This window comes from Mauremys reevesii, linkage group 1 (genome assembly GCF_016161935.1).
Source record: "Mauremys reevesii isolate NIE-2019 linkage group 1, ASM1616193v1, whole genome shotgun sequence".
NCBI classification, from domain to species: domain Eukaryota; kingdom Metazoa; phylum Chordata; order Testudines; family Geoemydidae; genus Mauremys; species Mauremys reevesii.
Window position 1 is genome coordinate 53,926,371 of NC_052623.1, and position 18,192 is coordinate 53,944,562.

Sequence of the window (18,192 nt, forward strand, 5' to 3'; positions counted from 1 at the left end):
ACAGAAGGCTGTATCAGGGAAGATCCCTGCTAGCCAAACGCAAACAGCTCAGCGTGAAGCCCCCCCCCCCAATCCTTTTCTCTGCAATAATCGCTTTAACCCTTCCCCAACCGTATGGCTGGTATCAGGTAAGATCCCTGATAGCCAAACGCAAACAGCTCAGCGCCAGTGCCCACCCCCACCCCACCGTTTGGCTAACTGCAGGGAGGATTTCATTTCAACCACAGGCAAACAGCCCAGTAGGAATTGCCACCTATGAATGTCCCCTTAATTAAATTCCCGTATTTCAACCAGGTTACCATGAATAATATCACTCTCCTGAGGATAACACAGCGAGATAAAGAACGGACGTTGCTTGAATGCCAGCAAACACCGGGACTATACATTGCCAGGCTTTGTCATGCAATGATACCAGATTACTTGCAACTAGCATGGTGTGGTAAAGTGTCCTACCATGGAGGATGGAATAAGGCTGCTCTCCCCAGAAACCTTCTGCAAAGGCTTTTAGAGTACCTCCAGGAGAGCTTCAAGGAGATGTCCCTGGAGGATTTCTGCTCCATCCCCAGACACATTAACAGACTTTTCCAGAAGCTGTACTGGCCACGAATGCATCCCAGGTCCTCAGGGCAAATTAATCATTAAAGCGCACTTGCTTTTATACCATGTTTTATATTTACAAAGGTACACTCACCAGAGGTCCCTTCTACGGCTTCATGGTCCGCGATACCGCCTTGCGAGGGTTGGGAGGGTATTTCCATCATGGTGAGAAAAAGATCCTGGCTATTGGGGAGAACAGTGTGCTGTGTGCTCTCCTCAACCTCCTCCTCCTCCTCATCTTCTCCGTCCGCAAAATCTTCCGGTATGGCGACAGAGTACCCTATCATCGGAGTCCACGGACGGGGTGGGGTAGTGGTGGTGGACCCCGCCTAGAATTGCCTGCAGCTCAGTGTAGAAGCGTCATGTCTGCCGCTCTGTCCTGGAATGTCCATTTGATTCTTTGGCTTTCTGATATGCTTGTCTCGGCTCCTTAAGTTTCATGCGGCACTGTGTTGAGTCCCTGTTGTGGCCTCTGTCCACCATGGCCTTGGAGATTTTTTCAAATGTTTTGGTATTCCATCTTTTGGAACGGAGTTCTGATAGCATGGATTCGTCTCACCATACAGCGATCAGATCCAGTTCCTCCCATATGGTTCATGCTGGAGCTCTTTTTCGATTCTGGGACTGCATGGTTACCTGTGCTGATGAGCTCTGCATGGTCACCTGTGTTGATGAGCTCTCCACGCTGGGCAAACAGGAAATTAAATTCAAAAGTTCGCAGGACTTTTCTTGTCTACTTGGCCAGTGCATCCGAGTTCAGATTGCTGTCCAGAGCGGTCAAAATGGTGCACTGTGGGATAGCTCCCGGAGGCCAATACCGTCGAATTGTGTCAACACTAACCCTAATTCACACTGGCAATGTTGATTTCAGCGCTACTCCCCTTGTCGGGGAGGAGTACAGAAATCGATTTTAAGAGCCCTTTATGTTGACAAAAATGGCTTTGTTGTGTGGATGGGTGCAGGGTTAGTTTGATTTAATGCTGCTAAATTCGACCTAAACTCATACTGTAGACCAGGCCTAAGTATGGTAAGTTTGAACATTTTGGGCACAGTAATTTACTAAATGATTAAAAGCTGCCGGGGCTGCAAACTCAAGTTTAATTATTGTAGCTAACTGTGGTATAGGAACATGCACTCACAACTGTTCACAGAAATGTGAACTCCAAACCTGGAGAAAACTCATCTTGTCCTTTGGAAATGAGTATCCTCTAATTTACGGTTTAAGTTATTTGAAAATCATTGTGACGGGTTTGGTTCAAAAGTTTAGATTTGTTGTTTAGTAGTGGCAACTCTTATAGCACAGCATACAGTATCAGGGAAATAAATCAGGAAGTAGAACAGGAATACCAAGTCATCCCTTTACTAACTCACCTCTTGCCAGTATTTAATATTTTCTCCTAATGTACATCATCTTCAATGTGCAGAATGTTATTTACAATATTCATACTCATAAAAATATTGCCATATTCTTGAGGGTTGAACATGTCACTATATTTCTAACAATGCTGGTGTGCCCTAAAATGTTTCCCGGAGGGCCCAAGTGACTCTGTGCAGTTGCAACTTTTCTTAGAAAACATTTTAAGTATTCTGATAAACATATTGTGAGGAACTCACTCTGAAACTCCAGGAAATGGCATCCCAAACATCTTTTATTTATTTTTAAAAGCTAAAAAAATGCATAAGAAAAGAAAAACAGTAAAAGAAAAGTATTTTCCCCTCACAGACAAATGTGATTTTGTGGAGCTATTACTAGAGGCCAGGGAAAGCAACATATGTATGCCCCTGACCTGACCAGAGGAACACTGGTTCCAACCAATGACAGGGAAAAAGGCTCGAAACTCCTACTGTCCAGTATTCTAGTAGCACTGTCGCTGATCACTAGCTCCTTCCTTATTCAAGGCTGGAAGTGAGGACTCCCTGTAAACAACTGGTAGCTTCATAGTAGGTGGGGAAGAAGATGACGAACCCCTGAGCAATTCTAGCATTACCTGAAATTCATTCTTTATGCCATGACAACCCTAGAGGGAGAGAAAATGGAGGGTGGGACACTGAAGTTGAAAGAAGAGGAAAGGAATCTATAAGGAGGAAAGGGCCAAGGAAAGAGAAAGAAAGGACAAAGGGAAAAGGAGAGGAATGTGGAAGTGGTGACCAAGGGAAAAGAATGAGGAGGAATGTCAAGGAGAGAGAGAGAGAGGAGTGCAGAGAAATAAAGCATGAGAGGTGAAGTTTGGGGACTTTCTTCTCTGCTTATGTTCTTCTTTTATTAAGAGAGCTTTAACACACTAAAGAAATTGAATGCACAAATTACATTATTGCATCTTTAAGATTTTGAAGTTAAACACAAAACAGTCAGGAAATGCAAAATTAAGTGGCTGATTGCACATAGCTGTTTGGTATTTTTTGAAGACTATTTCATAAGAACATAAGAATGGCCACGCTGGGCAAGACCAATGGTCCATCTAATGCATTATCCTGTCTTCTGAGAGTGGCCAGTGCCAGATGCTTTAGAGGGAATGAACAGAACTGGAAAATTATCTAGTGATCTATCCTGTCATCCTGTCCTACCTCCTGGCTTCAGAGGGTTAGGGACACCCACAGCATGGGGTTGCATCTCTGATCATCGTGTCTAATAGTCATTGATGGACCTATCTTCCATGAACTTATCTAATTCTTTTTTGAGCCCAGTTATACTTTTGGCCTTCACAACATCCTCTGGCAACAAGTTCCACGGGTTGACAATGCATTATATGAAGAAGTACTTCCTTTTGTTGGTTTTAAACCTGACACCTATTAATTTGTTTTAATTATCTATCCCTTTCCTAAGGGTTCCTTACATTCTGTTAGCTTTTTCGACATTGATATTGAGCAGATGTTTTCAGAGAACTATCCACAATGACTCCAAGAACTCTTTCTTGAGGGTAACAGCTAATTTGGACCCCACTGTTTTGTATGTATAGTTGTGATTTATGTTTGCCAATGTGCATTAGTTTGCATTTATCAACACTGAATTTCATCTGTCATTTTGTTGCCCAGTCATCCAGTTTTGTAAGATCCCTTTGTATCGCTTTGCAGTCAGCTTGGACTTCACTATCTTCAATAATATGTATCACCTGCAAACTTTGCCACCTCACTGTTTACTCCTTTTTCCAGCTCATTTATTAATATGTTGAACAGCACTGGTCCCAGTACAGATCCCTGGGGAACCCTGCTACATCGCTCCACTGTAAAAACTGACCATTTATTCCTACCCTTTGTTTTCTAGTTCACCTGCTAAAGATGCACCTTAATAAGTAGTGTGCCCATTATGGGCAAGTTAATTTTGCAACACAAACCTTAAATTCCTGATTTGATTGTGCTTAAATTCACAACCTTGATATTGCATTGATATAGGTTTTTGCAAATTCTGTTTGCCTTTAAAAATATTCCGCTTTAAAAACAACAACAAAAAATATTGCCTATAATGGATAATGATAAGGAAACTTACAATGGTAGGGAATCTCCAGTGTTTGTGTTTTGATAAGATGCATATCAAACAAAGAGTACTGTATTGCTGTACATAACAGAGCAGGGTAGGAAACTGGTTTCCCATCTGGACAGAATTTCTCAGATTTCAACATTTTTTCCCATCCTGAATTGGGACAAAATGTCAGAATCTTGAAAATTTTTGTGAACTAAAACATTTGAAAAAAATTCAGCTGAGGTCAATTGAAGTGCTTTGTTTCGGTCATTTCAAAATGTTTCATTTTGATTTTGACTTTTTACATTTTGTTTTACTATAATGTAACTTAAATTTCAAAACAAAGTCAACAACACTTTTCCTTTTGAAAATATCAAAACATGATATTTCAATGGCATATACATTTTTTCCCAAAATAAATTAAAATGGGAAATTTGTCGAAAGAGATCTTCTGTCAAAAGTCTGGTTTTGATGAATTGCAATTTTTGGATGAAAAACTGTTTCACTGAAAATTTCCTGACCAGCTCTATTACATAACAACATGCCATGGTTAAACTTCAGTGAGCAAATTATGTCAGGAAATCACTTGTAACAAAGCCTATTGGTATCCAATTTGCAGCAAGCATTCTCCAACTGTAAGATGTGTGATAAATCTTATTTCTCTTGCAGAGACAAAGGATATATTATTGTAAAAGAAAAGCAATTAAGAAATTTATCATAGTGAAAATACTGGAAATGCTGTTTAAATACTCCATTTTGTTTAAAATTCACATGCTTGTAAATCCTTTAAGATTCCAGTCTTCAGTGCAACATATAGATTTTGATTCAAGTACATATTTCAATAAAGAACTGAAGAAAATATTTCATTACTAAATCAATACCAGCATCTGATGGAAGCTGTTCACCTTTAGCATAATGTAGACTTATTTTTCATAGGTAAGTATTGACATTGTTTACTCAAAAATACAACTGATCTACTAGATAAAGTTAATGTGCACAGAAACATAATAGAACTATACTATAATTAACAACCATCACATTTCATTGACACAATGGTAAAGTAGATGGGCTCAGAACTGCCAATTAAGACCTCAGTTTTTTAGGCCAGATTCCAACCATTGTGCTAAATCAGCATCTTTGCCAGCTGATCCATTGAACCAGTGACATTGGCGGTAAAAATGATTCCCTCATCTATATCTACCAGAGTTAAGACAGCCCTTGGAAAGACAGAAGATGCAATTTGGGAACAGAAGGAAAGGGGGCAGATGCTAATTTAAACTAGAAGAGATCACAGGGTTAGAGGACATGTTCAAACCAGTCCCCCAGCCAGATAAAGAGGAGAAGTAGGGTAATATGGAGACAAAATCATTAAAACAAAGTTCCACAATTGCTTTATGTTTAATCAGCGTGTGTTGCATATTCACTGTACTTTGCACTGTAAAGGAAATTAATTTTTTTCTCTGATTTGTGCAGATCCAGAAACCCCATACTTCATGATTTTAAAAGGGTTCTAACAGACATAGGGTTGTGTGACAATAAGTATTGACCAAGTCATTCTTTGGGCTTCTTTGCAAAATTACGTTACTGTTATGAAATACCAATATCACTTTTGAAAACACATGCTGTTTTCTACATTTCTTCATTGCTCTCAGTTACAACATATTAAAGAACTCTGGACTTAGTTCAACAAAGCACTCATCCATAGGCTTACATCTCACTGAAATCAATTGGACTCATTAAGTCAATGGGATTTAAGCATATTTTAAGTGCAGTGCTGAATGAGGACCTCTGTGCACACTGATGCATATCCAAACCTTTCTTTAAGCTCCTAGCAGTCACACTGAGTGAGTTTGGATTTCTAGATATTTATTTCCACAAGTGTAATGACTATTGCGATGAACTTGGGTGCCTCACATAAAATTAATTACAAAAGAAATAATTTCCCATGTACTAATCAAATAATCGGGTATCGTTAATACTTAATGGCCACATCAGTCTGACAGTGATCCCTCTTTAATGTCCCATAAATGATTTGCCAAAGTCCTAGCTAAATAAATACACTTTAAATAGTGGCAAGAAAGAGGCCAGATTCTGGCATACTGTCAAATTCCATGTCACTAACACTGACTCTCTAGAAATATATTTTACTTTATCATATTATTTCAGAAACCACTTTACAAGCTGTAAAACCAAAGTAGCAGAATTTGCAACTTCCCTATGGCCTAACAGTGACTAGAGAAAACGTATACACTATGTTCATGGACAATAGTACAAAACTGTCCAAAACAACAGCACTGAAAAACATACAGAACCTGAGTCTAGTATAAACGCAGATAGTACCACTGATGCTCCATCAAGATGTATATTCTTTTAACATGTCTATCTTGTTTCTTGAGAAACTTTCAATAGGGTATAACTTGTAAGTAGCAGAATGTCTTTTGCAAAAGACTATGGACTTACCTGCTTTCTCTTTGCTCCACTTCTGAGACAACACCTGTAAGAAATAATTCTTTTTTTAGTTTAGCAAGAACACATTTTCCCAAAAGGCTCAAGATATAGTTTTATGACAAAAGTAAGAACAGACTTGAAAACATCGCCATCTTGTTTAGGTCAGTACAACCCATAACTTTTAAATTAAAGGCCCTGGGGACAAGATAAGCTTAATTTTCACCCAATTTATGTAAAACCAAAAGACTGAACTGATCCTTCTGGATACCAAGAAGATTCCAGATGAGAACTTCATAGAATCTGCTGTTTGCTTGAGATGCAGCCACTTCCATATCTTGCTATTGTGCATTCTTTGGTCCCGCTACATGATAATCATCTGCACCTCTATCTCAGAAGCACTAAACTGCTACATTGCCTCATCCGTTAAATGCTGTCTCTCCAGCCTTGATGAGGATCACTCCATACAAACTTAACTTAAAAAAAATGTATCCTCAGCTCTTAATTTGTATACAAGTTTTACTGAAACACCAGAAAGCTCCTCCCTTAAATACAAAATGTAATCAAATTTTTTACTTTCAGAATAGAAAAAAAAATCACTCTTTCTAGGTGAGGCAGCATGGAGTTGTTTTCCCATCCTAGGAAATACTGCAGGACAATTTTACTTTGTAAAAGCTCCATTATGATCACAGTTTAAATTTTGTACAGCAAAAGTGGTCAAGGCTAGGTTGGGTTTAGCTTAGCATGGGAGTGAGATTTAACATTTGGTTAATGTATTAGCTAACTCTGACCTAACCTCAACCACTTTTAAACCACGTGGACAGAGTTGGGTTCTAATTAACCATGTTTACTAACTACATACAAACATACACAGCCTAGCTACATATATACACTGATACTCTGTTAGGTCCTGGGGGCTTCTACAACAGAAGACAAGGATGCCCTCTAGAGGGCTCACAAACTATTTAAAGGGATACTACCCAATGCCTATGCAGTACAGGCGGAAGAACTAGATGGCTGTAAACTTGATCCAGTGATTTAGGTGATGGTACTCAATTGGAGACAGCAACTGGAAGCAATGTTGAGATAATATCACTGTTATCACTTATATATGCAATGTAGGGATCCTTGTTAAATCCCCAAAAGCTGTTGGACGATGAGATACAAGCAGTGGCCAGAACTCTTTTCCACTTACATTTGGTTAGAAGGTTGCAACCTCTTCTGGAGCTGAAACTCATTCCCATTATCTAGGATTTTGTCAACTCAAGATCAGACTATAGCAATGGAATGAAAGCTTAAGTCTATGCAGAAATGGAAGCTGGTGCAGGGTGTGGCCACCTGCTTTTGGAGCAGTGTGTCTCACTGGGAGCATGGAAGCACATTATACCAGCACTTTATGATCTGCAATGAGCTTCTAGATGAAATCTGAGGTGTTTATGTCAGCCTGTAAAACCCCTACATGGACTTAGACTTGCCTGCTTAACAGAGCACTGTTTTCCTTGAGCCATACTCTCACTGAAGCAATCAGCAGAGGTGGTCAAGCTAGAGACTTCCTCAGTTTCAAACGGTCAGCACTGGTGGTATTCTCCATAAAGAGCCCTCAACTTTGTAATTCTCGTCTACCTCTGGGCAAGGTCTGAATTAGGGCAAGGTCTATCTATGTTTCAAAGCTGTTGGAGAAAGTTGAGATGTATTTGGGACTGAGGTCAACTATCTAATACCTGGTTAACTTTGTTGTTTAAAGTGGGGATAAACTGCTAGATTTTATTTGTTTTGTTTAGTTCGTGCTTTTAAATTAGTCAGAGCACCTAAATCCAGGAATAAGTACTTTCTCAGTGTGTATAAATCATCCTCAGTTTTAGTGTTCTAGCATAGCCCTAGGGGCACCAGTTATTTTACAATCAAGGTCAGGCTACAACAACTTCCAATGTCTTTTTAGAACAGCATACAACAAAAGATGCAAATTGTAGTTGGAGCAAACCCAGATGGCAACAGAAATCTGCCAGATTAAAAGTGATTTAAGGAAATAGTAATAGTAAGGCACTATATAACTGACTGTATAACAAAATACATTTGTTGGAGCACTAGCATCCCATCTGAACTGCATGCCAATATCCAATCAAATCCACAGAAAGCATGGACTAGGCTAGTGCAAGGTTCCAGCGCCTGCTGTTCTGAATAATAAAGAAATAATTCACTAACAACTCCAGCTGTAGTAATTTTGCAAGTGGAAGTGTTAAATAGAATCCAAAGACAAATATCTTGCATTGATTAAACCATTCACTTGAGCTATAAAAAACAGAATACAGAAATTGGGAGTTTACAGATAGACATTGGCCTCAGTCCTCCTCTTGTAACACTTTTACACCAGTGACCTCAATGGATTCACTCCTAATTCACCTCTGTGAGAGGAGCTTCAGACCCACTTTGTTTTATGATCACAGGACATCGATAAAGTCTGGTTTATGGAATCTGAGAAATGTATGATCAAGGGTGGGGCTCCAAGTTAATTTGGGGCCACTGTGGAATTAAGTTAAACTCAGAGTTCTTGGATTTCTAGTTCCTAGAAAAGGAAAGGACGTGTAATATCGGAAACTCGAGTGGGAGGTCATTCTCTAGCTCTGTCTTAAAGCACTTGGAGTATTTGTGTCCGTTATCGCTCTGCTCTGAGAACAGCCAACAATTTAGTAGACAGCTCCTCGCCTGTTGGGTCTATTGTCTGAGAACATTGATCCCTGCTCCACTGGCAGCTGTGTCTAGTATGATCTCTGCTAGCTCACTCTTGGCAAAGTCCTGGCTGCCAGGCCTTTCCCAAACCATGCTAAGCAGGAGAGAGAAAAGTCTTGGTTCAGCAAGATACTTTAAAACAGGTATAACTTTAAGCATGTGATTGGTCCCATTGAAGCCACCTTTCTGAATCAGCGAAATAATATTTGGGGTGTTCGGCAAAAGAGAGAAGGAAAGATGAAGATTCACAGTGTGTGGGGAGGTAAAGAAAAGGAGATTGTGTAGATGCATCCCCCATCTCAAGAATAATCCAAAATCCTAAAGATAGCCCTGAAAGCAATTTCACATATATAGATTATGCAAACAAACAATTAAGATTATGTAGAAATGAGGCTAGGAGGAGATATAAATCCATCAATGAAAACAGATCAACATGGTCATCAATTTTTTTTCCCCTCAAATATACACATGATCTCTGACATGCATAAATAGTGTGGGCATGAAACCCCCACACTACAACTGGATTAGATGATTTAATAATGTAAGATTTTGTCCTAGTAAGCTTCTTGTCACATAAAAGCTTTTTTTGACAATGAAAATGACTATAAAATGGGAACTCTAATGGACTCAGGATTATTATAATCTGCAACAGCACAATTATTCTGCAATGCTAGCCAGTCCTGTAACTTCATCTGCTGCTTTCACAGAAATAAAAATGACAGTTGTGTCCAAGACTTTTACTTCCCTCTTCCCATGTCAAATTTCATTAGTTATTAGCCATTTTAAATTCAAATTGCAAACATTTCAAATCTGACAGTGGTATTTGAGAACATATGTCAAACTCCAATCGCTGACTCCAAGCAAATCTCTCCCTCAAAAGAAGAAGAAAAATAATTAGGTTATTTGTACAACATGAAAGTGACTCTTTTGACATTTAATAAAAAGCCCAGAAGTTCATTCAACATAGATAGGGACTCAAAAATATCATTGTTATCTAATAAACCCTGGCATTTTGACAGCCCACTTGACATCTGATGCTAATAAAAACAGGGTTTTCTATTCTATGGGTTTACATTCTATGGGAAAAAAATGCAGTACAGTTATGAAGCATAACGTTGTCTGAAGATGGCATATGATATAGTTGGATGACTTTTCTTGTTTATTAATAATTATAGAAGGACATCACTTTTAACTTTGCTTGGAATAGAGACTGGAAATCATGCTTGTTGTTAATATTATTGATTAAATAGTCTGCTAGACATTAATTTAAAACTATACATATATATACCCAGTTCTAAAGGAGCAATTCACATACAAAACTGAGTCACCAGATCAGCATTTTTGCTAGACATTTTTACAAGATTGATATAAGAAAAAAAAAGAAAATGCAACAGATATCAGGACTATATAATTGCACAAAATAAGGGACATTTGCCCAGATCCTCAAACTCCTAAATACCTTTGAGGATCTGTCCTTTGTGTCTTAATATCTTCTGACGCTTATAAGACAAGTCAGTCAGTCAGGATTCCATCCTGCCCTCCAATGAGTGGTATAAACACCATCAGGCAGTTTTTCAATACACATGCTGATCTGCACCACACAAAGAGTTGAAGCTACTAATGGATAGTAGAAACAAGCCCTAAGTAATAAGGAACAGTGTATAATACATTACTGTACCCAAGATTTTTCTCAAAATAACGTTTTAAAATAATGTGGCATTAAGAGCATACTCTGCACTGGTCAGGGAAACCATCTAGAAGGTAACACTACCATAGGACCAAATCCTGGTCCCCTTCCTTCCGTGAATAATTGACTTCAGTGGGACTATTTATGGCAGGACTGGGCCCACGGTGTCCCTAGACCAGTCTCAGAGAAAATGGATCATGAACCATATGGCCTTCATTATAATAACCAACAACCACTGGCTCCTAAATAACCCCATTCCCTAGAAATAATCAGTGGAGTTCATGTAAATTTCCAGCTGTAGGCCAAATCAGGTGCTGGACACTGGAGACTCTGTTGCATGGCCCCATGTTAAACAAAATCCTGAACAAGCACTAAAAATGTTTTCTCCATATCAGCTTTTGACACAACTGTCACAGTGACAGATGGTTACCTTAGGACCCTAGACATAAGCACCTAGCACACTGTTGATACTGTACGAATAATAAAAATCGTTAATACTACTCTGGCTGCTGTGGAAAAGTCACATCTAGATCAGTACACTTGAGTTCAATGGGTGTACTCACTAGAGTAAGGCATGTAGGATTTGATCCATTGTCATAGGTGAGCAATAAAAAGATTTTAAAAAAACCACTGTAGACATCTTTAATGGATGACCCTAAAGGCACTTCTATTGCTTTCGAAAAAGAACTAATAGAGATGTGTGCTTCTATCCTCATGGATCTAACCTGTATTCTACAATGTTATCAAAACAGAAACCTTTCATCAATGCTTATACAAAATTGAATATATTTAAGTGACAGTGTTTTAACTGAAGTCACAAATATTTTAAAACTCCACTACTTCATATTGTTTCCCCTATACCCATGAAAAGTTTCAAGTTGCTGTCAGAGTAAGAATGTACATAAAAACAAGTGGGTTTCTCTTTCAGTGTCTTGACAAAGGGTTTAATTTAAAGACCATAAATTATTTCTTATTATTATACTGGCAAAGTGACACAAATTGCATTGCCCTTCCTGGTTTCTGTCTCACAGAATCCAGATATCTGCAGCATGCAGAATTTTTTACCTTGTGCAACAACAGAAAATGGAATTGAAGCTAATATTTTAGGCTGGGATTTTAAAGGAGCCTAAGGAAGTTAAACACCCAACTCCCATTGAAATTCAAAGTTCATTGAAACTCCCTGGAAAATTCAAAGTTCAGTTCTAAAAATCCAGAAAATTGTAAATTTTGCCTGCAAGTACAAAAGTAGAATTAGTCACTGTATATAATTTCAAAGGCTTCAGGGCAATTTTATCATTGAAGAATGGATTTAAAAATAATTTGTTCTTTATTAATAAAGATCTAAATACAGTTTTCTCTAGTATAATATTTTAATTGGTAAGGTGAAAGACAAATCCTAAAAATAAATCTTTGTACTAAATTACTCTTGTCTCTTAAAACTTGAACATAGCCTCCACTGTTATGACCTTTTTTCCACTACAAATGTTCTCTTCAAGTTCTTCCCCTGGATTTTCTCCAAGTCCAGATCAACTGTCAGAGAAGACCAGATTTATATGGCTCTTTATCCTCTACCTACTACTACTTTGTATATATTCTGATGCACTGAATCATGCAGATATGTAATAGAATGTTTTTAATAAACCATGTACTGCGGACAGTGGGCCAGCTCGTGTATTCATCATTGACATGAGGCAGAGATGTGGGATCCAAGGCAACATTTAGTGCTGGTGTAGTGTTTGAAGTGTTGATCAAATAGAAATGTAGCTGAAAAGGACTTAAAAATTGTCACTCCGAAATAACCTGTTAATTAGAGGGAAAAAAGGTTTACAATAAATTGAAACAGAGTAACAATAAAGTCTATAATGATGAATACCACTTTTAACAATATTAAAACTGCCATCAAAAGAAAAACAAAGTGAATGTAGTTTATACTAAAAGAGCAGCTGTTTTAGTAAATTATAATTTATCACATTTAAACATCAAAAAGTTCTCTGATTAATGTACAAAATGGAATTATGCTGATTTTCAGCAGTTGATAATCTGGCTCAAACTTCCCAAAATTATAACAATAGAGGCTAGATCCAAGTTTTAAGAGCCAAGGCACATTTAGTACAAGGATTTACTTTTAGTGCATCAGGAACATCTACCTGCTATCAGTAAAAGCAGCATAAGCAGAAAGTACTCCAAAAAAAGAGGTTTCATTAATCCCTTTCATCATACCTGTCACAACTGACTTGATTCTTTCTGTGACTTGCTGCTCTAATATTGTATTTGATTTGGTGGTTTTGTCTTGCTTTCAGAAACACTGCTTCTCTCTTACCATCACTTTGCAATACTTTTCAGAAGATCAGTCTTGATAAGCAAAAGGCTAACATGGCACATTTCACTTAATGCTGTTCCTTATGGCTCTTGTTAAGTGGGGTTTAGTATCATCCCACATGCCTCTGGCCTTGACCTATTTGGCTGATGCAATGGAATGAAGTCACAAAGTTATAGGAGGATAGGGATGGCAGACACGAATGGTTAACTGCTTTGTCTGCTAAATTTGGACCCAGTCTGAATACAGTTTCAAAGTATTTAATTCATGTAACTAGTAGTAAAGTGTTTTTTTCTCTTGCTTGTATGTTGGCATAATGTTCAATACACTGTATTACTCCATATTTGTTCAAGATACCACTATAATGTGTTTATTGTGGAAACAAAATGTTCCTGTGTTTACAACAGATTCACAAATTCCAAAAGGGGTTGATAGAGAATGATCGAGAGTGACTAGTTGCATCAGGCAATATCTTTTATTGGACCAACTTCCGTTGGTGTGAGAGACAAGCTTTTGAGCTTGCACAGAGCTCTTCTTTATGTCTGGGAAATGAATTCAAAATATCCCTGCTAAATACAAGGTTTGAACAGATTGTTTGGCATAAGCAGTGAACACATATTACAAGGGACCATTCTCCGACACCATCTATTATAAAGAACTCAGAGAAGACCCCACACCACATTTGACCCAGGAATTTAAAGATATCATCAAATCCTTTCCTAAACAACTCCAAGAGAAACTCTACAAACACATCCCCCAGGAATCCAACCAAAGGACCTTCTACATACTTCCTAAGGTACGTACACAAACAAGGGAACTCAGGCAGACCCATCATATCTGGCCACAGCACTCTTACTCAAGGAATACCAGGACTCATAGAAACCATCCTCAAACCACTCCCTATACACCAACATCCCTCAAAATGAAACTCAAAAAGCCCCATAATAAAAATCGGTATTGCATGTTCACTCTCACTCCGTCTGTCAGCAGAACGTATCCACACTTGGGGCCCTAGCATCAACAGCGTGAGCTGTGCACTGTGGGTACCTATCCCACAGTCCAGCTCAACACCTTCTGCCGCTAGGTCTTGTGGGAAGGCAGAGTAGATTACTGCACATCTTGGGACTGGGCTCAATGTCTCATGATGCATTGCTTTCTGTCCCAGAATTCCATGGGCTTCTGGCTTTCTTTTGTGGCATTTTTCAACGGCCCTTCTTTGCTGTGCACCCCAGCATCTTTGTGAGAAGGGATGGATCTCACACTACTCTCCTATGCTTTGATAACTGTCATGAAGACATCGTGGATGGAAGTGCAGTTAATCATGAAGTTCCTAACTGAAGACGACTCCCAGTTGCCTGACATGGTGCATGATATGAATAGGAGCAACTTTAGATTGCTCTTGGCATTCACAGAACAGTTGCAGAGGGTGGACCATTGCTTTTCGGCTTGGGAAATAAGCACTGAATGGTGGGATCATATCATCATGCAGGTGTGGGATGATGAGCAGTGGCTACAGAATTTTCAGATGTGGAAAGTTACCTTCCTGGAACTGTACAGCGCTTGCTCCAGGACTGCGGCACAAGGACAGCAGAATGAGAGGTGCCTTATTGGTAGAGAAGCTTGTGGCAATCGCGGTGTGGAAGATGGTGACTCCAGACTGCTACTGGTCGGTCGCAAATCGATTTGGAGTTGGGAAGTTGACTGTTGGGGCTGTGTTAATGCAAGTGTGCAGGGAAATTAATTGCATCCTGCTACGAAGGACCATGACTCTGGGAAATGTGCATGAAATAGTGGATGGCTTTACAGAAATGGGTTTCCCTAGCTGTGGAGGGGCAATAGATGGCACACATATTCCAATTTTGGCACCACACCATCTTGTGATGGAGTACATCAATAGGAAGGAGTACTTCCTAATCTATCTATGATTCTATGATTCTCCATGGTGTTGCAGGCACTTTTAGATCACTGTGGGCGTTTCACTGACATCAACGTGGGGTGGTCCGGGAAGGTGCATGATGCACACATCTTCAGGAACACTGGCCTGTATAGAAAGCTACAAGTGGGGACTTTCTTTCCAAACCAGAAGATTACAGTGAGGGATATTGAAATGCCGATAGTGATCCTGGGAGACCTGGCATACCCCCTACAGCCATGGCTCATGAAACCTTAAACAGGAAACCTGGACAGCAGTATGAAGCAATTCAAGAACAGGCTGAGTAGGTACCAGATGACAGTGGAATGTGCTTTTGGCAGATTAAAGGTGTGCTGGTGATGCCTTTATGGCAGGTTAGACCTCAATGAGGATAACATTCCCATGGTCATAGCCACGTGTAATCTTTGTGAAGCTAAGGGTGAAAGGTTTGCTCGGGGATGGAATGTTAAGGAAGACTGCTTGGCTGCTTATTTTGAGCAGCCAGATACCAGGGCCATCAGAAGAGCCCAGAGTGTGGCAATTCGAATCAGGGGGGCTTTGAGGCAACACTTTGAACATGAGAACCAGTAATTTATCACATGTAGTTTTCCTTGGAAGTAATGGTGACATTTGGGGCTTTACATTCCAGTAAGCACATGAATAAACTGCCTGTGTATGTATTGGTAGTGCCTGCTATCTCAATTTGTATGGAACAAATAAAGATGAATAACCATTCAAAAACTTTGCTTTGATTGTACAAAACACAAAGATGCTTGGTGGGAAGGGAGGTACCAGGGAAGGGTAGACTTTCAGAGCTGTGTGTAGGTCCAGCTATCATTTTGAAAGTTGTCCAAGGGGGTGGAATGAAGGAGAAACCAAGAAGTCCCGGAAAGCAGAAAGGACTGTGCGAGCAGAGTTGGGGACAGGGAGGACATGGAAAAGAGTTCTGAATGTGCTGCAGGGGAGGGCAGGCATGCATCTACTTAGTCTGCAGCATTATTAAGGATTTCAGCATCTGTATTTGCTCCTCCATGACTTTAATCATCTGCTCAGTAGCGTCCTTAACAAATTCCTGATTTTCTTTTCTGTCTTGCCTTTCGGCTTCCCTCCACTCTTTGCATGCCCATTTCTCTGCATTGGAGAAGTGCGGAACCTCTCGGAACATGTCTTCTTTGCTCCGTCTTGGGCACTTTCTTATCTGGGGGAGATGCTCGGACGGTGTGTGTGGGATGTTCCTGAAGGCCACATCTGCTGAAGCAGAAGGAACGATGCACAGAAGTATGATTGTTAAATTCATGCACAGCATCGAAACATTTCAGTAAAATACACATTTTGTAACATAACAATCACTTTTTCACTGACCCTTGGCAAGCACACATCTCTGTGAGCACCCAAAGCATGGTGAGTGTTAGCTGGGTGGGAGGCACTGTACATGGGGAAAATAGCACTTTTCAAGGGTTGTGGTGCAGCTGACTAGGGAAAATAACTCAAATTCTCCCACACCTGTCCACAGGTGGGGGAAATGAGGGTACATCTACTACATGCTTGTTGCTTACGCTCTGGTCACTATGCTGCTCGCTTGTGTGTCACTTTGGTCCCTGCACCAGTGATTGCCAAGTGGTGCAGGAAAGTTTCCTACAATGTGAGAACAAGAAAGCAGCTCTGCCAAGGATCCTTCAGCAGAGGATTACTGAGTATCTCTAGGAAAATTTCCTGGAGATTTCTCTGGAGAATTCCCCTGAGATCTCAACATGCATCAACACCCTTTTCCGCCATGCACAGGGAAATGTCCAGCACACAGAAACACAGCCAGCCTTGTACATTTCTATATCCTGAACCACCTCCACACTACACAAACCCACAGCCACTTCCCAGGCATCTCTTCTCCTGCTTCTTGCTTGCCGGAGAGCAACTGCTGAGACTAGCTAGACACCTCCGGAGTGGTGAACAGTTCCTGGGTGCCTGCCCCACTGGGAGCTCCACATCATCATCTAACTCCAGCTCTTCATCAATGACTTTGTCCTCCGTGTTAGGTCCTTTTTCCACTGCCTCCAGGCCCTCAAAGTATCCAGGGGGCTCTTGGCTGTAGAGGTGGGGTCACCACCTAGGAGAGCATCCAGCTTCTTATAGAACCGGCAGGTCTTAGATGCCTCACTGGAGCAACAATTTGCCTCTCTTGCCTTATTGTACACCTGCCTCAGCGCCTTTATCTTCACTCTGCACTGTATCGTGTCCCCATCATAGCCCTTTTCGCACAGCCTCAAGAAATCTGCCTGTAGGTATCAAAATTCCTACGGCTCAAGCGCAGCTGGGACTGCACAGCCTCATCTCCCCAGATACTGAGCAGATTCAGCAGCTCTGCAGTGGTCCAAGTTGGAGAGCATTTGCTGTGATAACCTGCCATGGTCGCCTAGGAAGATGCAATGAGACCTCTCCACAGTCTCCTCAAAAATTCCCAGGGCTTCTAAGGGGGAGAGGCGGATGGTTGCTTACCTGGCTGCAGGGCAGTGGAGTTCAAACTGTTGACCAGAGCGGTCATGACTGGCATTGTAGGACTCCTCCTAGAGGCCAATTAAAGCAATAAAATCAAGCATGGTATCTACACTGGCACTTTGCTGACAAAAATTTTGCACAAAAAGCCTTATGTCTCTTGTCAGGGTGGTTTTATTTTGCCGCTAAAATGGGGCACACAATCGCATCACAGTGTTTTGTCAAGAAAGCTGCCTTTTGACAACAAAACATTGTAGTATATCCAAAGCCTCTATCACCAACAGAAGCTGGTCCAATAAATGATATTACCACACCCACCTTGTCTCTCTAATATCCTAGGATCAACCCAGCTACAACACCACCATAGCTGCTGACTCTGTGGGTGCTCCAGTTCAGCACCCACCAGCAATAGTGGTGCTGCAACCATAGATCAGCAGTTCCAAGGCAGCCCCACATAGGGTTGCCAACTCTGACTGAAGCTATTGCAGGAGATTTTTTTCCCCCAACATGACGTAATGCATTTTCTTAAAATATCCTATTAAAATCTCCTGCTTTCAATG

At 40.3% G+C, this 18,192-nt stretch overlaps 1 protein-coding gene across 6 annotated transcripts in view; it reads right to left on the reverse strand.

Moving 5' to 3' along the window:
• STARD13 (StAR related lipid transfer domain containing 13) overlaps nt 1–18,192 on the reverse strand; it is a 480,039-nt gene that overhangs the window by 274,220 nt on the left and 187,627 nt on the right. For all 6 annotated transcript variants that reach the window (XM_039530647.1, XM_039530680.1, XM_039530670.1 and 3 more), the window contains one exon: nt 6,515–6,548. In XM_039530647.1, the coding sequence (XP_039386581.1) occupies nt 6,515–6,548 (34 nt within the window). The remainder of the gene's footprint in view (nt 1–6,514; nt 6,549–18,192) is intronic.